General features: G+C 41.3%; 1 protein-coding gene across 4 annotated transcripts; it reads left to right on the top strand.

The window, feature by feature from the left end:
* Nucleotides 1-26,137, top strand: GCNT1 (glucosaminyl (N-acetyl) transferase 1, core 2). 4 transcript variants are annotated; one of them, XM_014541266.1, is made up of 5 exons: nt 1-56; nt 827-937; nt 17,244-17,383; nt 22,335-22,480; nt 24,049-26,137. In XM_014541266.1, exon 5 carries the CDS (start codon nt 24,198-24,200, stop codon nt 25,482-25,484), a length of 1,287 nt encoding a protein of 428 aa, XP_014396752.1. In that variant the 5' UTR covers nt 1-56; nt 827-937; nt 17,244-17,383; nt 22,335-22,480; nt 24,049-24,197; the 3' UTR covers nt 25,485-26,137. The 4 variants fall into 4 exon arrangements, with proteins under 4 accessions (XP_014396752.1, XP_014396753.1, XP_005868362.1 ...); XM_014541267.1 differs by having other exon boundaries at nt 767-937; XM_005868300.2 differs by lacking the exon at nt 17,244-17,383.
* Nucleotides 26,138-26,471: the final 334 nt, after the last annotated feature.

Here is a 26,471-nt window from a genome sequence, read left to right as displayed (position 1 = left end):
GGGGCGCCACGCGGTACCGCACCCTCTTGCGCCTCCGGGCCAGACGCTCGCTGCAGGTAACCAACTCCCTACCGACTTCCCCGTTCCGCCGCCCGGTGGCGGGGGAGAGATGGATGGATGGGAGGAGGGAGCGGGCTCTTAGCCGGGGCCCCGCTGCTCCGAGTGGAATGGGCTCCATCCGGGCGGAGGAAGCTGAGCCGGGGCTGGAAGTGAGGGCGCGCGGTGGGAACCCGCGGCGAGCGAGTGCGCCTTGGGCCAGGGATGGCGCAGGGCGCTCTCCCTTGACCCTACCCTTCTGCCTGATCAGTGGTGCCCGGGGCCAGAACTCTGGTACCCAGTGTCACCTGGAAGCCACTTTTCTGGCCCTGCAAAGGGAGTCTAAGCTTAGAAATCGGGAGAGTTAGCTGCAGGCATGGACAGGCTAGAAGCAAACAGTTACTCACTGCCATCCTCTGGGTGCCAGGGACTTTAACACTAACCATAGCCCTGCAAAGAGACATTACCTCTAGTTTACTGATAAAGAAGCCGACGCCAGATAACAAATAACTCAACCTGGGCGACTGGAACCAATGGAAAAGAGGCGCTAGTCTTGGGGCTTCCCCAGTCTTCCTGCTCTCTCGCTGTCCTTCATGTGCAGGGCTGGGAAACTCGTGCTGCCGGGTCTATTATGAAAACAGGCGATTCTTCTTAAACACAGTTTAATCCCTACCTAGGATTCTTTTAAAAATTTTTGTTAGCATCCAATTTTTGATTCCAATTCTTCCAGGTTTTGGTCATTAGCTTCCGACGTGTTAGCTCTTGCTCACAGCCCTTTTCCCCCTTGCAGCGCTTTCTCTCAGATACAGAGCAAAAACAGAGGCACCCTTGCCTGCCACACACCATCTTTCACGGTGGACGCCTGCAGATCCAGGCTGGACCTATGGGCTGCTCAGTGGAGGTAAGTTTTGTAGTTACCTGGCATCCTGCGTATTCTTTGCTTTGCTATTTCTTTGTGGAGGGAAGAGAGTCTTCGTTTTACAAGTAGAACAAGAGGCGAATCGGGAGGGTATACGGTGCTCAGAGAAAGCCATAGTGTCTGGAGATGAGAACCTGGCCACAGCTTTTTGTGGCCTGAATTCGGTGAGTGGTAGGTGAGGGACTCTCTCAGGGACCTGTCCCCTCCTCTGGGCATTCTGCCCCCCTTTCAGAGCTGTTCTGAAAGGCAGGCTTGTTTTATAGAGGGGAGGTGGAGGGGAGAATGGTTTTCAAAGATCAGTGTAAATTACCTGCTAGGAGCCCAGACAGTTCCAGACAAGCCAGAGGATTTGGTAACAGATTTCAGTTCTGGCAAGAAGGAAGAGCTCTGGATATCTGCTATTGCTTAATGAATTTTGTGCAGGCCTTAAGGATGGTAGCTTTGGGAAACTTTGAGGTCTTAGAAATGGCTAACTTTGAGGTCTACTTTTATTTATTTATTTTTTTAGGCTTTAACCATTTATTTAATTTGTTGCCCTTTTTACTGTATTTATTGAGGTGAACTGGTTAACAATATTATACAGGTTTCAGGTGCGCAGTTCTACAACACATTGTCTGTGCACTGTATTGTGTGTTCACCACCCCAAGTCAAGTCTCCATCCATCAACATTTATCCCCCCTATACCCTCCTCTATTCCCACCTTCCCCCAAATCATCACATAAATCCTCTACTTTAAAAAACAATATCATGAATTTTCTTTTTATAAAGTTTAACTGGCACATCAGGTAAGATTTTTTTTTTTCCTGTTTCATGGTGAGGGTTTGAAGGTTTACCTGTCAGCTCCTTCCCTTCAGGCTGGCCCTGGCAAGGACCTCCTTTAGTCTTGGCCCGGTATATGTACTGGATTCATCTTTCACTAATTACAGCTCATTATTGGCTAGTTTTAGGACTATTTCTAGTCACAAGTTGCTTCTTTCCCATTTGTAATTTAGTTGCTACACACTAAGAAAAATGTTTTCCCTGAGAACTATTAACTATCTACAAAATCAACTCTCTGCAGGGCCTGAGAGCTAAGTGGGACTTGGCTGGTCCCTGGTGACCTCCAGAGGACTTGCTAAAATCAGGTTGGATATCAGCCATTTCCTCCATGAAACAATGCAGGAATTCTGGCCCAGTTTGGCCAGAGCTTTTTTTCTCCCCATCCCCTTGCCCAGAAAATAGCGGAATTTTTTTTATTTAAAAAAATGTGAAATCAGATTTAATATAAGTATTGGCTAATTTTTCTTTTTTAAAAACACAAATCAAATTTGGTTCATGCATCTGCCTTAGAAACTGCTATACCTGCTAATTACATTTTCAGGTGAATGAAAAATTCTATGATGTAGGTAATGTACATTTTTCATGAAATGAGGTGGTAGGAAAGAAATTAATACTATTAAAAATGATCTCTTGATTTATGACATGCACATTATTTCCGCTGCATTGAGTCCTTTACGGCGCATCCAAGGAATTGTGTCACTGTTTTTAATATTAAGTCTAGTGAAAAATGTACTCATGGTTCTGGCTCAGGATGTCAAATGCCTAACTCCCTGCCTCAAAAAGGAAGTTCCCAAATGACTGTTCATATAAATATATACATCAGTTCCCACATGGCTGTTCGTATAAATCAGGTGTGTTTCCTCCTGGGGACTGAATTCTTAACCACATTGCCTTTGACAGAGGAGGGATGGCTTACGGTTGTCAAATTGTGGCGAATGCCATGTATGGTAGACCAGAGTTTCTCAACTTTGGCACTTTTGACACTTTGGCCAAATAACCTCTTGTTGTGGGGATTGTCCTGTGCATTGTAAGATGTGCAGCAGCTTCCTCGGCCTCTACCCACTAGATGCCAATAGTCCCCTCCCTCCAGTTATAACAACCAGAAATGCCTTCAGACATTGCCATACATCCGTTGGGAGACAAAGTCACCCAGTTGAGAAAAAAACAAACAAGAAAAAACAGCCAATATTTAAAATGCTCTAGAGTCTAGACATTTATGAACTAAACATTAAGTAAAAACAATTAACTTTAAACTTCTAATGACTTGAGAAACTATTTGTAAAGTTTAACCAAATATCTGACTTTTAAAATATTTTTACAATAAAGATGACTAAACCAGTGTTCTTCCTCATGAATGGCTACATGTGTCTGGCCAGGTTTTATCCAAAGAAATTCTGATATAGTTATTAAATTTTTAAAATTTAAAATGTTGGAAACTAAAAACAAATTCTGTGGTAGTTTTCAATTTTCTCCTTTTAGTAGACTCTGCTTTTGAAGGTGATAGAGTATCAGTGGACCATGCTTGTTAATTTGGGAAAATTGACACAATCTCTGATGTTAGAACCCCAAACAAAAAATTCCAAGCAAAAATTTGAATAATGAGATTCAGTGTAGACCATGTTCAGACTAGAATTTAGTTCTAGGAAAAATTACAAAGCTTTTTACCTAATAACAAGAACTAAGAAAACCATGTATTTTTTTTAAAATAGGCTTTTTTATTTTAAAAAAGTTCTAGACTTTCAAAAAATTGTGAATACAGAGTTCCTATATACTGTTTCCCTGTTGCTAATGTAATCATGCATTTCTGTGGTCTGAAAAATCTTAACTTTATGAAAAAGACCCCATCCCCTACATAATACATGATAACATATCGATGAAAAAAAATGTCCTTAAACTATAACCCTCTTTTTTTTTTTATCATAAGCTTGGGGAGGCTGAAAACATAGCTCTGGTTATAAAAAACAAATGCATCCTTAGCTAGAGATGGGCTATCCATTGGGTCCCTTCCAGAAATCAAACTAATTTGTAAGACTCAGGACAGGTTACATAATTTGTGGGGCCCCTTGTTTTCTAAGACCTCAAAGTTTCTCATTGAGAATTTCAAGATGGCGACAGTCAGATGGGCATTAAGCAAAGTGCAGGGTCCTGTGTGACTGCACGGGTTGCACACCCATGAAGCTGGCCTTGGTAAAACTGTCCGCAGCTCAAATGAAGATAGCGATCACAGACGCAAATCCAAAGAAGGAAATGTTACTGCTGCCACAAAACAGAGTTTCTGATTCATTGACTCATTCCCAATCAGGAGTCCTGCATGCATTTGGTAATCAATAAAATCCAAAGAAGGAAATGTTACTGCTGCCACAAAACACTCAGAGTTTCTGATTCATTGATTCATTCCCCATCAGGAGTCCTGCATGCATTTGGTAATCAATGCATTAAATATACTAAGAAATTTCCCCAATTACTAACTTTTCTTCTTTTATTAAAGGGATAGCCAAAATGTGGCTGAGTGACCTATTTATGCATTCATTGAACAGCTATTTACCGTGCATCTGTTAAGACGCCACACATTGTCAGCTCTGGGGCTACAGCTGGGAACAGGATGGAAGGTCCCTGCCTTTATGAGCAAACTAATCTAGTAGCTGGGAGGAGGCCATTGTCAGCTCTGGGGCTACAGCTGGGAACAGGATGCAAGGTCCCTGCCTTTATGAGCAAACTAATCCAGTAGCTGGGAGGAGGCGTGTGTGTGTGTGTGTGTGTGTGTGTGTGTGTGTGTGTGTGTCCCCGCACGCACAGATCAGTGCACAGTCACACAGGCCATCACATTATAAGTGGTAATTCAGGAAAGCACAAGATATCCAGAGAACATTTAACCTGGGGTCCTACCCTGGTTTAGAGGAAAGGGTTACTCAGGGTAGGTCTCCCTAAAAATAGATATTTAAATTGAGTAGAAAATAGGTGAATTAGGGGTTGAAGTTCCAGGCAGAAAGGGTTGAGACCTAGGCAGGAATGTGGCTTGGGAAGAGGCCCCTTGGGTCATTTTCAGCATTTTGGACTTTAACAAAAAGGTAGTGGGAACCCAGTTGAAGGATTTTACATGGGAGATGAGACAATTAGGTTTGGGTTTTGTAAATGATCATCGTTGCTGTGGGGAGAAGGGTTTGGTGGGGGAGGTCCTGTTGGCATACACAGTGCCTTTGTGCAAACTACGAAAAGGCTTCCCTTCCTGGTGGACCAGTTAGAAAAGATGTCCTGCTTGGTCCTGGGTAGGCCAGGACAAAGGCTCTAGCCCCCTGAGCCAGTCACCTGCACAGGCGTAGCCTATGATATCACACAGGACCATGGCGGGGATGGGGTGGGGGCAAATAGTGCATGGTTTTGCTGTCACCCAGGGATGATGCAGTGATGCTGAACCTGTCAAGGGCAGAGAGAGACTGAGCTTGTAGTTAAACTCAGTGAGAAGGTAGTGGTTATTTGGCTATAGTTGATGGAAGGAAGAACAAGGATGATTCAGAAGTTTCTGGCATAAAGAACTGAGTGGGACAGAACGGTGAAACCATTTATAGTGTTAGAGAACACTGGAGGAGGAGCAGGTTGCCAAGAGGTGGGGGAGGGAGATAATTCCATTTGGACATGTTTGCTTCTGAGACACCCAAGTGGAATCAAGGAGAAGGCAACTGGTGGAAATACATGTTGGAGAGCTGTTGCATAAAAATAATCATGCCTATACAAAGAGATTATCCAAATTGGGGTGTCAGATGAGAAGAGAAAGAGGCTGGCCCAGAAAGTAAGAGTGTTGTGTTTGGAGGAGGAGAAGCTGGTTAAGGCTACTTGGAAGGCAAATATGCATGTAGGATAGGGAGGACATTTTTTACCTGACTTGAGATTGGAGAGAGTTGAACATATCCTAATGCTGCTGGGAAGTTTCTGGTAGAGAGTGAGAAATAAACAACAGGTCCAGGTTTCAGAGAAGGTGAAAGGGGATGGATTCCAGAATTCAGGTGGGGGCATGGGTCTTTGGTGGAAAGAGGGAGAGAAAGGATGAGTAAAGAGGTCTTAGATTTGGGGACCAGAATTTCAAGGACTTCTCTTTTCTCTGAAGGAGCAGACGAAAAGCATCTGGTGAGTTTGGCGTGTTTGTGTGCCAAGTCAAATGTTTCGTCAGCCAGTATTTATGAAACATTTTCTAGTGCCAAACATTGTGGTAGGCACCTTGGAAAGTATTAGGAATGATGTAGATTGCTACTAGGCTTAGCCCTTGTGAAATATTTGGTCTTTGTCCTGGTTCCTGACACAGAGCTGCTAAGCCTTGGAATTTCCTGAGTGATTGATAGGAACACCTTGTTATTCATAAAGGAGCTCCTTTCCACACCTGAGTTTATGCTAATGAGGTGACTTAGGTGTGGGGGCCCCTAGGGAACCTCAGGATGGGGTTGGCCACCAGACCAGAGACTTGGAACTTTCAGCCCTACCCACCGACCTGCACACTGACCTCTGGAAAGCGAAGGAGGTGCCTAGAAATTGGGTTATAAAAACTCTTAACAGTCACACTTGGAGAGCTTCTGGGTTGATGAACACCTCAAGACGTGATGTGCCATGAGAGGGCACGGAAGCCTGTGCTTCTTCCCCAGTACCTTGCCCTTTGTGGCTCTCCCACTGGCTGTTCCTGAGTAAAATCCTTTCTAATAAACTGGCATTAGTACGTAAAGCGTTTTCAGGAGTCCTAGCTGTGCTAGCATATTTTTCTAACCTGAAGGAGGGTAATGGGCACCCATTTGCAGTTGACATCTGAAAGGGACAGCCTTATGTGACTGATCCCTTAATCTGGGGTCTGTGCTAACTCTGGGTAGTTAGTGACAGGATTGAATTGGTGTCAGAAGTGTTGTAAAAACAGCTCAGCTCTATACACCTGAATCCTCTCACCATCTTTTCTACAATTATTTCCCACTTTTGACCTTGCACTTGAAGACTAACGGCAGTAATGCTTAACTGAGAGCTTACCTCTCAGATGTACATCAAAGCCCTTAGGGCAGTGATGGCGAATCTATGACACCTCTGACACGCGACCTCATTTTTTTGGTTGATTTTTCTTTGTTAAATGGCATTTAAATATATAAAATAAATATCAAAAATATAAATCTTTGTTTTACTATGGTTGCAAATATCAAAAAATGTGACACGCCACCAGAGTTAAGTTAGGGTTTTTCAAAATGCTGACATGCCGAGTCCAAAAGGTTCGCCATCACTGGCCTAGAAGCTCTGCATCTCCTACAAAAGGTTCACTAGAGGCACATTTGTCATCATTCCAGTGACAAGAGTCAGCTGACCATTGGGCTGGAGACAAATAAACATGCCTTTTCTGGAATCAGCAGCTGGACCCAGGCATGCACCTAGGGCATCTTCGCAGGCTATTGGATTTGCCAGACTTGTTTGTTCTTTTGATGTAAGTTCAGGATGTGCCTCTAGAACAGCCGTGGGCAAACTACGGCCCGGGGCCAGATCCGGCCCGTTTGAAATGAATAAAACTAAAAAAAAAAAAGACCGTACCCTTTTATGTAATGATGTTTACTTTGAATTTATATTAGTTCACACAAACACTCCATCCATGCTTTTGTTCCGGCCCTCCGGTCCAGTTTAAGAACCCATTGTGGCCCTCGAGTCAAAAAGTTTGCCCACCCCTGCTCTAGAATGTCCCTAACACATCCACATAGATGGAGCACCCTGATCTCATCTTCCTTCATTCTTTTCGAACATCTGTTAAACTAATCAAAGTCATCAAACTCACCTAGGAAGATCCAGTTGTAACACTCCTGCTAATTAAACAAAACCTCTGGTTTGCAGAGAAGATGCCTGAGGCACATGCACAGCAGTAGATGCACCTGGAGTGTGGCGGTCCCAGGAATGTGATCCTGTTTGGGCCCTTAGCCTCCGCAGCCCCCAGGGCGTATATGAAACCCTGCACGTATCTTACTGGTCATGTGAACTATTTTACAAGCACATTATAGACAACCTGACAGTGTTGTTTTGATTGTCTTTTTTCAAAGAACCTTTGAATTCCCTGAAAGTAGGAGACATGGCTGTAAAAATACAGGATTTTAAAATACGAGGACAGGTCAAAGTGAGTGCCTTCAACATAAACACCTTGCTTGGTATCAACAGACATTTCCGACCATTCTGAGGATTGTCCTTGGTGCCAAATTGGATCCATTAGGAAGGAGACCAGCGTTTGATGGTGGGTGTGATTTTGCAACACAGAGAAAATCTGCCTTACAAGGTAGATTGATCATGCTCAGTCATACGGTTTTTTGGAAGGGGTTAAAAATAGTGTAAATATATAGAGAGAACATATATTAGATTTCACGTTTGACTCATACAGATATTTTTTTCTTTGGTTATATTGACCACAAAGGATTGTCAGATTTCTTGTCTGGGGTTCTTTGGGTAGCCCACCAAACAAACCCCCTCCCCCGCTTTCTCCAAAAAGAAAAAAAGAATTGCGTTGAGGCAATGCAGTACCGTGTGAAGGGACACATTCTGACAGGGTGAAGTTCCAGGCTCTGGAAGTTGACCCTTAGAAGAGTCACTTATACCCCTGGGCCCCAGCTTCCTCTTGAGTTAAAGAGGAGAGAGGGACTTGGGACCAGATGGAGTTTTCCCTTACGGGCTGGTAATATACTCCTCTCTAAAATATTTTCTTGATCAAATAACTTTGAGAAATGCTGAATACCAAGTCCCTGTCTTTAAACATTCACAGGGAGCCTTACTTAAGGGCTAAAAAATAAGAGGCCCAGAGTCCTGTCTTTCTTTATGACCACATTTCTGGTAATATTGGATCAGAGTCCATCCCACCCCCACAACCTAGTAACAGCCCCAGAGCTGGTGTTTCTAGCAGGACTAGGTGCCCTCCAAAGTTCCTTTCTGCTCTACAGTGGATGCATTGTTCTAAAAATAATTAAATATACTGACCAAGCCTCTAATTTCTCCCAGAAGGCTCAGCAAATACCCATTGTGTGAATTCCTTGGTATTGGGAGATGCGTTACTTATGACTGTTTTAACCCCAGAACCTAGGATTCTGTTTTGTACAAGAGATGCTTGTTGTGGAATTAAATTGGGTATAGACAGGTATTTGTTAGTAAACTTGAAAGACAGTTTCTGATTTGGGGGGTCTGAAAAAGTCACATTTAGACATGAACTGAAGATTTGAACAAAGTCCAGACAAGAAAAGATATAAACAATAATGAAACAGTTGATTAGAGCATTGTCCTGATATACCAAGGTTGCGGGTTCGATCCCTGGTCAGGGCACATACAAGAAGCACTCAATGAATGCATACCATATTTTTTTAAAATATGTTTTTATTGATTTTTAGAGAGAGAGGAAGGGAGAGGGATAGAGAGATAGAAACATCGATGAGAAAGAAACATCATCAATTGGCTGCCTCTTGCATGCCCCCTTCTGGGAGATCAAGCCCCCAACCTGGGCATGTACCTTGACCAGGAATTGAACCACGATCTCTGGTTCAACCACCAAGTCACACTGGCTAGGTTCAATGTTTCTTTCTCTTTCTCCCTCTCTTTCTCTAAAATCAATCAATAATAATAATAAGGAATAAATTGCTAATGTCCCTTTGGGCTCCTTAGGTGACAAATACAGTGTAACCACATTACACATTGGCTGACTTATTTTTTTTATAAAAACAGCAGTATGTATGATCCCTATCCCAATTAAAACACTTAAATTGATTAATTAAATTTTTAACCAGTAAAGAAGCTGAAGCTTGGAGAGAGGTCTGAGTTTGTGGATGATGGTGCCAGTTTTTGACCTGGGCAATCTGGCTCCAGAGCTGAAATCATTGCTACCAAACCCTCCTACCTCTTACATGTAAACATTCTCAAGAGAAAATATTGAGCCGCTGGTAAAAACAAAACACAGAATGAAACCTCAGTGATGTGCCATTTTACTGTTGCAATGTTGATGAAAATAATTATACAGTATATGCATATGTAGTATGTAATTAAGGTAATTATATACCAAATGTAGAGGAAATGGTACTCAAACGTTATTGGTGGCAGTATAAGAAGAGTCCATTTGGAAGGCAATCAAGAGCCTAGAAATGTAGAGGTTTTGATCCAAGAATCCCTTTCCTGGGAATTCCAAGGAAATCCTTTAAAAAGACAAAAGAAAACAAAGCTAAAAGTGTTCATAGCTCACGTTTATAACAGTATAATTTGGAAATACCCTTAATATCCAACCATGAGGCACAAACTAATTTTGGCCAAAAAAAAAAAGAGAGATTTTGATACTGATTAAAGGGAAAATAGGAGACCGAATCCCTGCAGCTGTTATACCTGAGCACAAATATAAGCCAGCAGTGTCCCTGGGTAGACATCAGCAAGGCACATGGAAATGATGTAGGGCTGTAAGTGACTTTTCCTTTGTTTAAAAATAATCTTGAAGGCTTTGCAAACATATTTAACTGGAGCTTATGTTGGAACATTGGGGCCATTTTTGTCTCAATTTGCAATTTAAAAGAATTCCTGAAGTGAAAATTAAAATTGCACACAGTACAGATATGTTTGAATAAATGCCTGCTCCCTCCCCCACCAAATAAAAAGGTCACTAGATAGTTTTGGGTGTGTGCTTCTCAGATTTTTCCAGTGCACATTTATAGTTGGCTTGTTTTGTTTTGTTCTGTACAGACTGAAATACCGCTCATCTCTGAATGACGTTTCATCTCAAGAACCTTTTTTTCATGTCATGACAGAGAGAATTCCTTCATTCTTGGCTTTGGCACTTATTTTAAATTCAGCAAGTATGCTTAAGTGTAATTTAGATAAGATGAAAATGACGAAGTTTGCCACTCAAGTGAAGCTTCTTAAAGGTTAACATTCAGAGCTCAGATCACAAATGGTTCTCTGAGAGTTGAAGTGGTTGCTGTGATGTATTTTAGGGCTGAAGCCTTCAGGACAGTGTCATATTTATACCCTCAGGAAAATTTAGAAGGTGCTGAGGCTCCTTGAAAGGTTGTGAGGTAGGGTGAGGTATAATTCACAGGTGTTAATAACCGGACCCAGTGTTGTTCTTGGCCAGAAAGTGAGACTGCTCTGTTCCCTCGGTCCCCTGGAGAGTCAGCCCTGGGTTGAACTCCACCCTACTTCTTTGCTGCTGGTAAACTGGAGCAAACGACCATTTTCAAAGCAGCTAAAGCCTCAGTTTCTCAGCTTCTCTACTAAGTGGGAATGAAAGTATCTACTCACAGGGTTGTGTGAATTAAAGAGAAAATGTATATAAAATGCTTGGCAAAATACGTGCTAACTACTAACATTCACAATTTCCTTAATTTTGAGATAACTTTGATTATAACAGCACCAAAGTTTTAAAAAATATATTATTGATTTCAGAGAGGAAGAGAAAGACAGAAACATCAGCAAGAGAATCATTGATTGGCTGCCTTCTGCACACCCCCCACATTGGGGCTCGAGCCTGCAACCTGGGCATGAGCCAGGACTGGGAATCAAACCATGACCTCCTGGTTCATAGGTCAAAACTCAACCATTGAGCCACACTGGCTGGGCTGCACCATCAATTTAATATCATCTTTTAAGAAAATAGAAAAAAATAAACACCACATAGTAATGAACACATATTGTATCAGTGCATTAAATACCTATCAATTTTAAAAAATGTCAGTGTAAGAAAAAATTACATTCTCCAATGTGGGGAGGAAGAAATATTCTTCAACCCTTCAGGGGTCTTCTTGCTGGTCTAATAATTAAATAGAAGACAGAATAACAAGAGAAAATGAACAAATTTAATTACATGTGTATGTATGGGAAACCCACATACATGAGAGAGTTAGAGACCCCACATTCATAAGAGGTTCAAAGACAGAAAGGGAAAATGAGATTATGGCATTCTGAGCTAAGGATGAGGTGGGGCACTTTATTATAGGGGAGCATTTTAATCATTTTTTATTTATTTGTAGAAGCGGTTTATTTGAAGCACTATTACAACATATAAAAACTGCATAAAGTCTTAATTTCCACTCATACAGTGGTAAATTTTATATAATGCATAGTAAAAACTTTTAAAATTCAGAATGCACAAAGTACTGCACAATTTGGTCACTAAGTCATTAGTTGATAAGCAAACCTTACAGAATAGGTTCATGTCAGCCAAGGCCACAAACACTGTGTACAACACATTTGAACTGACAGGTGTCAACATGTTAAAAACACAGCTTCAGTGCACACATTGGGGATGTTTATCATCACTCTGCTGATTTCTTTTCTGAAATCTTGCCTTTCTTTCCACAGTGCTTAGAAAGCTATTCACTGTTGTGGTTCATGGTATTGAGAAACAGACTTAGTGCTACAATACAATGGGAAAGGAGGTCTTTGGGTTATGGAACATGAGTGGCAAACATTATCTGTAATTGTCTCTTACTCATCTTTCTCATGTTTTTAAAATTGCTTTTTCTGCACATCACAATCTCATTTCCCTTTCAGACTTCCTTTGCTTCAAGCTTCCACTTCCTAAGCAAGCACAGAAAGTGGTGAATGCATTTCTCTCCTGTTTCCTACCCCCTTTAAAAAGATTTGGGTCAATTGTAATTGAGGAAGTCTTCTTGGGTCCTTTCTTTTCCTCTGGATGGACTTACAGCCTTCCACTCTGTGGTGTATTTTTGTTGTTGTTTATTGATTTTAGAAAAGAGAGAGGAAGGCAGAGAAAATTTCCTCTGGATGGACTTACAGCCTTCCACTCTGTGGTATATTTTTGTTGTTGTTTATTGATTTTAGAGAAGAGAGAGGAAGGCAGAGAAAAAGATACTAATTTGTTCCACTTATTTATGTATTCATTGGTTGCTTCTTGTATGTGCCCTGACAAGGGATTGAACCCGTGACCTTGGTGTATCTGGGTGATGCTCTAACCAACTGAGCTACTTGGCCAGGGCAACTGGGGTATATTTTGTAATTCATCTTTCCTGCCAAGTCTGTAGGCAGAAATGGTAGGTTTCAGTGTCTTTCCCAGGCTGTCAGCTACTGGTGTCTCTGGTTGTTCCCCCAGGGGAGAAAAACCACCAGAACAGAAAGAAATGAGTACTATTTCCAGCAATGAATGAAATACGAAAGTTAATTACTCAACATTTTGTCCCAAAGTAGTGTAATAAGTAAATGAAAAAAAATTATCTGGACCTTTTCATGCCATTAATTCAGACATGGAGAACCCCCCCCCCCCCTTTTTTTTCCTTTTGCGTGTGACCACACAGGTGAAACCTAGTTTAACTTAATTTCATCTAACTTAAAATTAGGTACAGGGTATTAAGAAACATAAAATTTATTTTAATATTTAATCCAGTATATTCAAATTTTTATCATTTTCCTATGTAAGCAGTATAAAAATTGTTAGTGCAGTATTAAAATTACCTTTAAAGTGTCCAATGCATGTTCTCTAATACAACAGTAATGTCTAACACAATGCAGCCATCAAGAAAAATGGAGTCCCATCAAAAGAATCCAATATAAAGACATTTGTACTGCTTCAATTTTAAAAATTTAAAAAGTTAAAAATGGTCACCTCAAGGGCTATGCTGTTCAATCCTGAAGCCACTAGTCACATGTGGCTATTGAACACTTGAAACGTAGCTAGCTTGATTTAGGAAATGAACTCTAGGTTGAAATAGTTTACCCTCAGAATTTTAAGCTCAATTTTGAACTCTCTGGCATTCCAAAGAGAGGACAGATGTTACATTTTGTTCTATTTTATTAAGCTATTTAAATATAGTTGGCAAGGTTGCTGTTAAGAAGCCTAATTCCATTTAAAGTTTTTGATCCTTTGGATTTATTAGCATCATCTCTTAGAAGCGTGTAGGATCTTCTTTTGCTCAGTGTTCTGGAATATCACTAGATATTTTCTTGGTTAAGATTGTTTTTAATCTATTGTGATGGACACCAGTAGGGCTCTTTCAATCTGATAAAACCTGTGTTCTTCATTTCCATCAAGTCTTTCTTTGATGAATTTTCCCCTTTGTTTGCTTCTTTCCCGGTTATTTGAATACTAGTGGCCCGGTGCACGAAATTCGTGCACATTAAAAGGGAATTAATTAGAGGAAATATTTTAATATTGCTATTTTGTTTCCTTCTCTCCACCCCAGTCTCTCCCTCTCTTTGTTTTTCTCAGCAGTCCTCCAGGCCTCCCTGCCTCCATCTCTCCCTCTTCCTCTTTCCCGGCTGGGGGGGTGGGGGCAGTGGGGGCAGCTCCACCCTCTGCCCGCCTGGGGCCTCATTCTGAGAGAGGCTCCAAGAGTGATCTGGGAGGGAGGGAAAGAAAGGGAGAAAAGGCTGTGAGCTGGTGGGTGCTGTGTGTGTCTGTGCGTGTGTGCGGTTGTGAGTGTGAGTGCCGGCCCTGCCTCCCCCGCCTTGGCTTTGCTGCCACACATCCCCACCAGCCAGAGCCTGCTGCTCGCACAGCCTGGGCATTAGGTCAAGCCTTAGGTCGGTTTGGATGTGATGGACCCTGGCTCTTTATATATATATATATAGATTGGATCTCCTGTATTAATCCTATAATTTTCATTTTATTTGCCTTTTTGCTCTTCTTTCTTGGAGCTTTAACAACTTTAATTTCTAATTCTTCAATTGGGTGTCTTCATTTCAGTTACATTTTTTATCTCTAAAAACTCATTTTTTGTTCTCTGTTTCTTTTTCATAGTGTTCTATTTTCATGGCTGTAATAGTTTATCTTATGTCTCTGCAGATAATGTAGGATTTGGTTGTTGAAACTTTTCAACTCTTTGCTTGATCCTAATTTCTCCATGTAATAGAATGTTTAATGGGTCCAAATTCTTCCCATCATAGTATATATGTTCCTTAACAATATGACTTAGCTTCTCTTCCTACCTAGTACCTTGTTTCCTTTTGAATTGTGACTGGTCTGGTGGCTTTCTGTAACTAATAGAATATGACAGGGGTGTTGTGCATTTTCTAGACCTTAGGCCTTACTAGGCTTTGGAGCTGCTGTTCGTTTTCTTGGAATGCTGCCCGGAGGCTGTCTTGTAAAGGAGTTGGTCTAGTCTATGGGAGGATGAGGGGCATCCCAGCTGACATCCAGTACCAGGTGTAGACGAGCCATATTGAACCCTCCAATCTAGACAGTCCTCCATCTGAATGCAGCTGCCTAGGTGAGCCCAAGTGAAACCAGAAATACTGGCCAACCAACTCTAAAAGTAGTGAGAAATAGCCCTGGCTGGTGTGGTTCAGTCGGTTGAACATCATCTCATGCACCAAAAGGTTGCCTGTTTGATTCCTGGTCAGTGCACATGCCCGGGGACCGGGGCTGCAATTAGAGTTCATGTGCGGTGAGAAATAAGTTAAGTCACTAAGGATTGTGGTTGATTGCATAGAAACAGTTAACTGATACCCTCCCTAGTTTTATGTGTGTGTACTTTTCTGTTTGTTTCCATCTCTTTTGGGTCATGAGCTAATTCTTGGATAGCTGGCAGTTCTCTATTTTCTGAGGCATAAGCCTGGGAAGAATAGGCCTGCCTGCCAATATTCTGGAACAAGTAAGTTTGACTTAATTCCCCAGTTTTCAGGTCTGTACTCCTGCTCTCAGCTGTGCCTTGTGCCCTCCAGGTTGGATGTCCTCTGTTTTACATTTTCCAGTCTTCTGCTGGGGCCAGGAAGGGTATTTAATTGGTTTTGATGAATAGGGGAGGGGTCTGGGAGTTTTAACTGCCTCTTAAATAGAACTTTTAACCAGTCATTAGTTTTTAACACCACTTTACTGCTGCTTCCAGAGGAATTGTGCTGCCAACTTCAGAGCCTTTGGAGGAGGGCGGTGATTGTTGTTGGGGAGGAGGGGGTGGAAGCTATAATTTGGGTTTGTACTTTTGTGCTGTAAATTGTAAAGCTGTCCCTGCTTTAGGATTTGGCTTTATGAGGTCGCCAAGCCAGTGACCATTCACACTTCTAGCTTTCAAAATTTTGATGTAATTTCCTCGATTATATTCTTTGTGTTTGAGGCGCTTGGGCTTTTTTTAAAAATCACTTAATCATTTCATCTTTAAACAGATCCCACTCTCTAAATAGGCTACTCCTTGCTGCAAGTGTAGAGAACCAGAAACAACTCTTCTCTGACATTCAAAGGGAGAGAGGACAAATGTTTAGTTTTTAGCAGAGGAACATGGAAAGAGACTTATTCATTCAACAATTACCTGTGCCTGGCTCTGGGATGTGAGGGTCTGAAGAAGGGATACATGGTTTGGGCCATCCTCTCCCTTCATCACACCATCTAGCTTTAGCTGTAATACCTGATTTCATGGAGAAAGCCCCCTTTTTGTGCTGGCTATAGAAGACCTCCTATTGCCAATATGTCCTTGGCTGGAGCCCAAGAAAACTCTGGAATGAATTTGAGGGTATAATGGCCTAAACCAGCCGTGGGCAAACTACGGCCCGCGGGCCGGATCCGGCCCGTTTGAAATGAATAAAACTAAAAAAAAAAAAAGACCGTACCCTTTTATGTAATGATGTTTACTTTGAATTTATATTAGTTCACACAAACACTCCATCCATGCTTTTGTTCCGGCCCTCCGGTCCAGTTTAAGAACCCATTGTGGCCCTCGAGTCAAAAAGTTTGCCCACCCCTGGCCTAAACTGTGAAGCCTGGTATTTTTAACCATGGTGCTGAGTTATGAGGAACCCAAGGGCTTTTCCTGGCCAGTCCGAGGGGCCGGCATGGTTGGGGTCTTGGTTTTGTTTCAATGGGAGACCTCAGACATGTCAGGCAGTTCACCACAGGGAGTCACCAGGGGCAGCACACACTATCCTCCTGGCATGGCAACCCAGTGGATGGGAACAGAGACCAAGTACCCCCAGACGAGGTGAGGCCACGGAGGCCCAGATGGTAGAAAGGCCACCCTGAATGGCAAGGGGGTTGTTTTGGTATCTGAGCTGCTCCCTGCTCTCCCCCTTGGTCTGTTTTGGATGGCATTTGGGCACCTTACTTGAGTCAGGATCCTCTGAGGTATTTGTGTGGCTTTGGCATCAAGCACAGTAAGTGGGTATTTTGCTCCAGTCACAGCAGCCTCTGGGCCACAGAACAATAGTCCTTGGAGAGTCAGTGAAATTGAGCCCTGGAAGAGTGTTCAGTGGGACTAACGGCCAACTGACCTAACTTGGACCACGCTTCCTGCTGCATCAGGGCAATGGGTTATGGACCTGATGTAACCATCCACCTTTGTCTATGCATTCCTGTGCAGACATACGGGTGTGTGTGTGTATGTGCGTGCACATGCCTATGTACTTTTTAAAGAAAGAATACTTCTACTTTAAAAAAATGGGAATTAGGCAATTGGTGGAGAAAATTATTCTTCTCTCTAATACCTTTGTTTGGACTTAAACCGGAATAACTTTGATGGGAATTGTTGAGAAGCGTTTATTATTTTGAATTCTACTCCTTTCCTTACAGTTGACAGTATGTCTGCCAGCTTTAACTTTCATAAAGGTTAAAGCTAATCCACGCAGAGCCCTTCCTATCTTGCTTCTTGTCTAGAAGCTCAGGTATAATGAGAGGCTGAACAGGAAAATCCTGATTGATTGTTCTTAGAGGTATGTATGTGTGTATGTGTAGTCCTATAAATATGTTAAATTCCTCTCTTCAGGTTCTGAATATGTTATGTCATACTAACATATAACAAAATATATATTATTCCCTCCTGCCTCCCTCTTCCTGCTTTGCCTTCTTTTTATTATTAAAAAAGGAATTATGAAAAATATAGCCCAAGCCACATGTAGCTCATTTCTTTAAACATTTCTTTCATTTTCTTCTCTGTATGGTGATATTTCTCTAAATTAAACTAGTAAGTGTGTGACTGTGATGAATATCATCTTTTAGAATTGGTTCATTTTAAAATATAGAGACATGTACTAATCATGTAGTAGATTTTTATTTTGAAAACCTCTATAGCTTTCAGTTTTTTACATTGTAAGGTCTTCTAATGTTTCTTACCTCTTCCAAGCTGAAATCTAGATTTGATCATCAGTGGTTCCTGAACTTCTCTTACACATATCTCATATGCTTATCTCTGTGAAAACAATCCTGTACTGACTTGTACTGTTTTCCTCCACTTTGTTTTTTCTGTCTGATCCTCGCCATTTTGAGCTGTTGAAGACGGGAGGTGGTGAAATAAAATTAGAAAGAGGACTTTCGCTTGGAGCAGCGATTCAAAACATCCCCATGCCCAGTTATGTGATGCAAAGTATACAACCCTTTTCTTTCCACACCCATCTTTCCCATTGCTCTGTGCCCTAATATGGTTTATGAATCTTTTTTTAAAAATATATTTTATTGATTTTTTACAGAGAGGAAGGGAGAGAGACAGAGAGTTAGAAACATCGATGAGAGAGAAACATCGATCAGCTGCCTCCTGCACATCTCCCACTGGGGATGCGCCTGCAACCCAGGCACACGCCCTTGACCGGAATCGAACCCGGGACCCTCCAGTCCGCAGGCCGACGCTCCATCCACTGAGCCAAACCGGTTTTGGCTGGTTTATGAATCTTGATGGAAAGGGCAGTATTTACATTATTAAGACTGATGCTCACCGTAGCCAGTTTGTTTAGTGGATAGAGCAGCATTGGCCTACAGATTGAAGGGTCCTGGGTTCGTTTCCGGTTAAGGGCACATACCTAGGTTGCAGGCTCTATCCCTGGCCCTGGTTGGTGCATGTGTGGGAGGCAACCAATCGATGTGTCTCTCTTACATCAGTGTTTCTTTCTCTCTGCCTTTCCGCTTCCCTTCTACACTCTCTAAAAAACAAAAACAAAAACAAAAAAACACAATGGAAAAATGTTCTTGGGTGAGGATTAACAACAACAACAACAAAAAGACTGATGTTCTTCAGAGCTAAACCACGGAGTATAATGTGCTTGTTATATGCATATCATAAATCTTAGTTTCTCTCATAATCATAACTAGAATTTACTAATATAGAAAGTAACACCTTAGCCATTTCAAACCATGAAATGTTAGATCAGGAAAAGACCGTAGATTTTTTTGGAGTCAATAGTTATCTCCGCAACCCCCTTCATTTGCTTTGTTTCCAATGTATTTATTACAAACTCACCCCCCAAACTCTGCCAGCTGCTTAAATCAGTGCTTCATGTTTATCTCCGTCAGTTTCATCTTCTTGGAGATACTGCTCCCAGGGCCCTCTGATCTTTCCAGCCTGCTGAGGTTGTCTGATGGCCTGCCACAGCCTAGGACGCTCCTTTACTATCACCCTGGGGTTTCCTTTTCTTCTTCTTATGGTAGATACCCTTTCTGATTCTAGTATTTTCCCCTTTCTTGATTTATACTTTAGTTTTGATGGAGCTCATGCTCCAGTATCTTCCTGAGAAAGGGTGCATAAAGTGAAATATTTTGAGACCTTGCCTGTCTTAAAATGTTTTTACTTAACCCTAAATTTATTTAGTAGTGATATGGTTCTAAGAATTCTTATCTGGAATTCAATTGCCTTCAGCACTTTGAAGGCATTGATCCATTATCTGGCTTCTGTGGTTGATTTTTATGAAACATGAAGACATTTTCTGCTTCAAATCCTTTTTATATGGTTTATTTCCCCCCCACCCCCTCCCTGGAAACCTAATTGAGCCACACCAGCCTGGCTCTTTTCTCATCTGAGAATATTATTAGTTTTCTTTTTCCTGTGCACGGTCTGTTTCCTTTGAACATTTTGGGGGAATTCCTAACATAAGCAACATATTTAAATCTCGACCTTGTTGGATTCCCTAGTAAATAGATCTCTGTGTTGGCTTGACTGCCTACGTTCTAGGGGCTGATAGCTGGAAATAGGGAATGAGATTTCAATAGTCATTGTCTTTGTCCTTGGGTTCGCTTAGTTCCACTGTTTCCTGATTGGGAACCCTGCTTTCCATTATGCTTGTCGTGCCCCAGCCTGGAGAACCTCTGCAGAAGCTAAATGCTGGGTCTCTGTCAGGTTTGTGGCAGACACCCAGTTGTTTTCTAAATAGCTGCCAGTCAATACTCTTCAACACACACACACACACACACACACACACACACACACCACCCCACAACACTCCCAATCCCCACTGGTATCTGTGCCAACATTTCCCTGAACCTTTTGAAGATCCTGTAGCATAAACAGAGCTGGCTCTTTCTTTCCTTACTGTTAAGCCTGGGATTCTCAGGTCTGTTTAATCAGTTGCCTTTCATCCATCTGCTTCTCAGATTTTACTTGCTGCCTCTTCTCTCACTTTTCCGAGGTCATTTTGTCTGTCCTCCCACTCCAGTGAGTACTCAACTGAACCCTAAGGCTGACTGATTGGAGCTGTCCACTTTATATTGAATGCTTCTAGTGACCGTAGTTACCTCAGGTGCATTTGATACTTTTCTTCTTGTCCCCTTCCTGGACTAGTTTTCCTTGTTACTAGCATTATAAAAAAGCAGAGTTTATTTTCAGTATTTATAGAACTTAGTATTCTTGTGCTGCTTGGTTTTAATTTCAAAAGGCCACGGATTAAGAACCTTTGCCTTTAGGTACTGGTTTCCCTTCTTTTCTTTGGTGAAATTATTTTCTTCCGCCATTTCTTCTTAGGTTGTGATTTTCTACTTAAAAAATACTCATGGCAGGATTCACAAGGAAGTCTTCTCTTTCAGGAGAGGCATGGGTGTTCTAGTGCAGGATTTTCTCCAGGGCACTCATTAAGACAGTTGCCAAGTCCTGAAGTAGACTGTTGGTAAGGAAGACTTGGTGTGTGTATTTTTCTTACTCTTTCAGAATTCATGAGCTTTTGTATTTAGACTGGTTCTTATTCTTCAGTCATTGGCCTCATTGACTATTCTCACCCCATATTCTTCAAGGGATCTATGTTCTTTATGAAATCGATGTGAGAGAGAAACATCAATCAGTTGCCTCCTGCACACACACTGTCCGGGGATTGAGCCCTTAATCTGGGCATGTGCCCTGACTGGGAATCGCAAACCAGTGACCTTTCGGTGCATGGGATGATACTTAACCAACTGAGCCACACCAGCCAGGGCCAGTTATTGTACTTACAATTCCAGATTTCTATTGGTTCTTTTTTAATAGTTTCTATCTTTTTATTGATATTCTCAATTTGGTTAAATATTGTTCTCATACTTTTAGGTGGTTTTTTTTTTTAATTCTCTGAACATATTTATAATAGCCAACTTAAAGTCTTTCATCTGTCCAACCTCTGGGCTTTCTCAGGGGCAGGTTTTATTACTGCTTTTTTCTTGTGTGGCCAGAGTTTATGTTTCTTTCTTTTTTTAAAATATATATATATTTTTAAATATTTTATTGATTTTTTAAAGAGAGGAAGGGAGAGAGACAGAGAGTCAGAAACATCGATGAGAGAGAAACACCGATCAGCTGCCTCCTGCACATCTCCCACTGGGGATGTGCCCGCAACCCAGGCACATGCCCCCGACTGGAATCGAACCTGGGACTCCCCAGTCCGCAGGCCGACGCTCCATCCACTGAGCCAAACCGGCTTCGGCTAAAATATATTTTTATTGATTTCAGAGAGAAAGGGAGAGGGAAAGATAGAAACATCAATAATGAGAGAGAATCATTGATTGACTGCCTCCTGCACTCCCCCTACTGGGGATTGAGCTCACAATCCAGGCATGTGCCATTGACTGGAATCGAACCTGGGACCCTTCAGTCTGCAAGCCGACACTCTATCCACTGAGCCAAAACAGCTAGGGCTCATGTTTCTTTATGTGCCTTGTAATTTTTGTTGTTGAAAGTAGACATTTTATAATGTGTCAACTCTGGAAATCAGACCTCTACCCCTGCTCTACCTGGGGTTTGGTGTTGTTGCCGTTTGTATGTTTAGTGGCTCTCCTGAGTTAATTTTCTAAACTCTATATTCTTTGTTGTGTGAGGCCACTTAAGTCTCTGTTCAGTTAGCTTAGAGGTCTCCTAATGATTAGACAGAGATTTCTTAAAATGCCTTGAACCAATAAGGAGCAGGACTTGCTTAAAGGAATAATTTGTTTAGGAATCTGAAGTTTTAATGGTTGAGATGGTTATGTATTTTACCAGGATTTCCCAGTGCTTGCTTTCTAGTAGAGGTTTGGAGTAGGGTGGTGGACAAGATAGTTGGAAGAAGATGAGGAAATCAGCTAATTCAATTGCAGGACTGTCTTTAATAAGCCAGTGAGCATTGGGTATCTTCACAGTGGGGATAGGATATGTTGGATTTTCCAATCATATTGGACGATCAAACTATTCCTTGACACACACTTTGGGACATACTACTAGAGTTTTCATTGAAAGTACTTGAACTAAATTGTGGGGTGTTTTCAAACCTTTAGCAAGCCACAAACATAGCACTAGAAAAATAAGACTAGAGAGAAGGAAATGTTAAAATGAGAAGTCAGCCAGCCATAATTTTGAGGGGGAAAAATAGTGAATTTGTAGGATTAGTTCATCAGCATGCTTCCTGAGTGTCTGTATACTTATGTGTGCATTACATCCCTTCACGCTTTTCCCTCTTCGTTTCACAGATTTTTTTAAAGCCTCATGGGACATAACCATTGCTGGATGCCTGGTAGAATTAAGAAAACTGACTGCATGAGAGGCACTCTACATGGGCAAGAATGTTACCTGAATCAAAGAACTAAATGAGTCACACTTTCCTTAATTATAAATGGTAAAAAAGAAAAAATATATATATAAGCACTTATTGTAACATTATACTAATAATTGTCATTTATTTTTATTTGTATGATTAATATTCACAATTTATTTCCTAAGTAAGTATTTAAAATTTCTAGTGCCAATTCTGGTGTTGAAAATAAGTTTTAAAATCTCTATAAATCTGATATGGAGGTACTTGATGGTATTTGGTTTTCTTTGTTAGAACAGTAGCACTTAGTTATAGAATGAATTGCCAGGTTATAAAATTGATTTTTTTTGACAATAAAACAATATTTAAATATTTGTAAACATTTTATATAATTAAAGGTGAGTTAGGCCTGGCCAGGTAGCTGCTCAGTTGGTTAGAATGTCGTCCTGATACGCCAGGGTTGCGAGTTTGATCTCTGGTCAGGCCACATGTAAGAATCAACAGCAAATGCACAGCCAAGTAGAACAACAAATCAATATGTGTCTTGTTTTTTTCTGTCTCTCACTCCCTTTCTCCTTCTCTCTCTCAAATCAATTTTTTAAAAAAGTGAGTTGGATTCCTGGAATTTGAATAGAGATATAAATTTTGTCCTCAATTACCATTTGTGTACCACTTTCATTCTCCGAAAGTCTTAATTATTATAACCTGTTATAATCAATGCAAGAAATGCAAACCTGTCTCTCTGTTTTGAATTGGTGAGTGTTTTCTTCCTTTGATGCCTGGCGTAGAACTGAACTAAATGAGGTCAATCCAAAACAGTTCCAAATGTGGCCTGGTTTTAGCTGAGCTTTTCTGGTCCAGTTTGAAAATTCCATTGACAAGCTTTTCCTTCAAAGTTTCCTTAGAAGTTACAGCCATTTTTGAACATCTCCTAAGTGCATCCACAGTCCTAAATTGGTGAAGAGCTGAATGGGTCTGATCTCTTCAAATATTTGGGCCTGTTGATGTCAACTGATGGGCATTAATGGACCTGTCAGTAAGAACCCAGATTAGTAATGATTTCAAGGTAAGGGGTGCTAATTAGAACTGGCACAGGATCAAAAACCCACCAGCTATGGAGAGTTCAGTACGTATAGCCTAGGTCAGTGATGGCGAACCTATGGCACGCGTGTCAGAGGTGACACGCGAACTCATTTTTTTGGTTGATTTTTCTTTGTTAAATGGCATTTAAATATATAAAATAAATATCAAAAATATGTCTTTGTTTTACTATGGTTGCAAATATCAAAAAATTGCTATATGTGACTCGGCACCAGAGTTAAGTTAGGGTTTTTCAAAATGCTGACACGCCGAGCTCAAAAGGTTCGCCATCACTGGCCTAGGTCTTCAACTGTGTTCTACACTTTAGAGGTAAAATGCTTATTGTAAGATATTTTAGCACATCCTTATACTCGGGTTTTTTGTTTTTTTTTTTTAAACAACGTGACATTAATACTTGAGACTGTGGGTTTCTATTACAGTACTCCTTTTCCTTTGCTTGACTCACTGTTTTTATTTTAAAAACCTGACCTCATAGCAAAGAGGACAGTTTTGAGCCTGAGAAGATGTCATGGAAGACTGTACTTATAGGTATCCTTTCTGTTTTCTTCTAGTTCTTGCTCTTCTCCACTTAAAGATGCCTTCGCACTTCTGATAAATGCAAACCGAAAACTCACAAGGCCACGGCAGAGATAAAATCATTACTGCTGGAAACCTGGAAGACTGCCCTTAGAAAAAGGAAAGTCCCCGATTGTTGTTGGAAATGCTAAGGAAGTTGCTGAGGAGGAGACTTTTTTCTTATCCCACTAAATACTACTTCTTGTTTCTCGTTTTTTCCCTCGTTGCCTTCTCTGTTTTAAGAATTTATCAAAAGCCTGAATTTCTGAGCATTGAACATTTGGATCTAGTTGGAGAGAATCCTAATAGTAATATTAACTGCACCAAAGTTTTACAGGGTGATGTGGCCGAAATCGAAAAGGTAAAGCTGGAGATTCTAACAGTGCAATTTGGAAGGCGCCCTCGATGGACAACCTATGACTATATAAACATGACTAGTGATTGCACTTCTTTCATCAAGAGACGCAAATACATTGTAGAACCTCTTAGCAGAGAAGAGGCAGAGTTTCCAATAGCATATTCCATAGTGGTTCATCACAAAATTGAAATGTTTGACAGGCTCCTGAGGGCCATCTACATGCCTCAGAATTTCTATTGCATTCATGTGGACAAGAAATCAGAGGATTCCTTCCTGGCCGCGGTGACTGGCATTGCATCCTGTTTCAGTAACGTCTTTGTGGCCAGTCAGCTGGAGACTGTGGTGTACGCATCGTGGAGTCGGGTCCAGGCCGACCTCAACTGTATGCGGGACCTCCACAAAAGAAACGCAGGCTGGAAGTACCTGATCAACCTCTGCGGCATGGATTTTCCTATTAAGACCAACCTGGAAATTGTCAGGAAGCTCAAGTCACTAATGGGAGAAAACAACCTAGAGACGGAGAGAATGCCATCCCATAAAAAAGAAAGGTGGAAAAAGCACTATGTAGTGGTGGATGGAAAGCTGACAAATACGGGGACTGACAAAGAGCAACCTCCTCTTGAAACGCCTCTGTTTTCGGGCAGTGCCTATTTCGTGGTCAGCAGGAAGTACGTAGAGTACGTGCTAGAGAATGAAAAAATCCAGAAGTTTATGGAGTGGGCGAAAGACACATACAGCCCGGACGAGTATCTCTGGGCCACTATTCAGAGGATCCCTGAAGTCCCTGGCTCACTGTCCTTAAGTCATAAGTACGACATGTCCGATATGCAAGCAATTGCTAGGTTTGTCAAATGGCAGTACTTTGAAGGTGACGTTTACAAGGGCGCACCCTATCCACCCTGCAACGGGGTGCACGTGCGCTCCGTGTGTGTTTTTGGAGCAGGTGACTTGAACTGGATACTGCGCAAGCACCACTTGTTTGCCAATAAGTTTGACGTGGACATTGACCTCTTTGCCATCCAGTGTTTGGATGAGCATCTGAGGCTTAAAGCCCTGGAGACGTTAAAACACTGACATTTACTGTAGGCAATTTTAGAAATAATAAGGCGGCTACATGAGATGTATTCCATCTGATTCTTCGGCTCTATTAATTAACATCAGAAACACTGTAGGGGTTTAGAGCAAGGACTCTAAATCTTCTTGTCAGAGAATTCACATGGTCTCTGCAGAGCACAGCCGGTTAGAAAGGTTATGGCATTAAACCTTGACTTAGAGTTAATGTGAGGCCAAGGCAAGTTGCAAGGCATTGTGGGGAGAGGTGACCCAGGTGGCCCGGAAGAGGCCCAATGCAACAACCAGCCTGTTAAAAGAGCTCAGGGACTTCACAAAATGATAAGATTTAACCTGTGCCAAAATTGCTTTGAGAGCTTTAAATATGCCAGTCTTCCCAGTTTGAATAAATTTATAGCAGCAACCAATCATGAGGGTATAATTTATTTTGTAGGTTCTATTTGTTGAATTAGAAAATTGACATTACTGTAAATGATTCTTGTGAATATAATTTACTGTCTGCTGCAACATTGTGCTGTGTATTGTATCTATGTCATCTCAGGGAACTTGGAAAAAACGGGCTTGACTGAATGTAAATGTTTCTGAGTAATTTTTGCTTCTACCAATGTACGTATGTTTTTAAAAACAAAAAAACTGGCAATTTCTGGTTTAGTTGATTCTATGAATCATCTTAGATTATTAGAAAAGATATCTTAGGTTATTAAAAGAGTTAAGATATCTTTGTTTATGATGATAGTTTCTACAGAGTAACACTCAATTTTGAAAATATTTGTCTCTCTACTGCTCTCCACCATCTCTAGACCCTGCTATCAAGCTATATAAAAACTTGCTTTTCATTACCCCATAGTACTGCCTCAATTCTAGTATATGATTCGATTGACAGTAATTAGTGTAGAGAACTAAGACAGAAAGGTATGGAGGGGGAGGAGCAGGAGTCATATTTTGCCCATTTCTGAGGCCCACGGTGAGGGTTAAAAACCAGCAGTTGGC

The sequence above is a fragment of the Myotis brandtii genome, unplaced genomic scaffold (genome assembly GCF_000412655.1).
Source record: "Myotis brandtii unplaced genomic scaffold, ASM41265v1 scaffold266, whole genome shotgun sequence".
NCBI lineage: Eukaryota > Metazoa > Chordata > Mammalia > Chiroptera > Vespertilionidae > Myotis > Myotis brandtii.
This window is presented reverse-complemented; position numbering and strand designations above follow the sequence as displayed.

Excerpts from the sequence above, each read along its gene's own strand:
- GCNT1 (XM_005868300.2), top strand. The coding sequence starts at position 24,198 with ATGCTAAGGAAGTTGCTGAGGAGGAGACTTTTTTCTTATCCCACTAAA.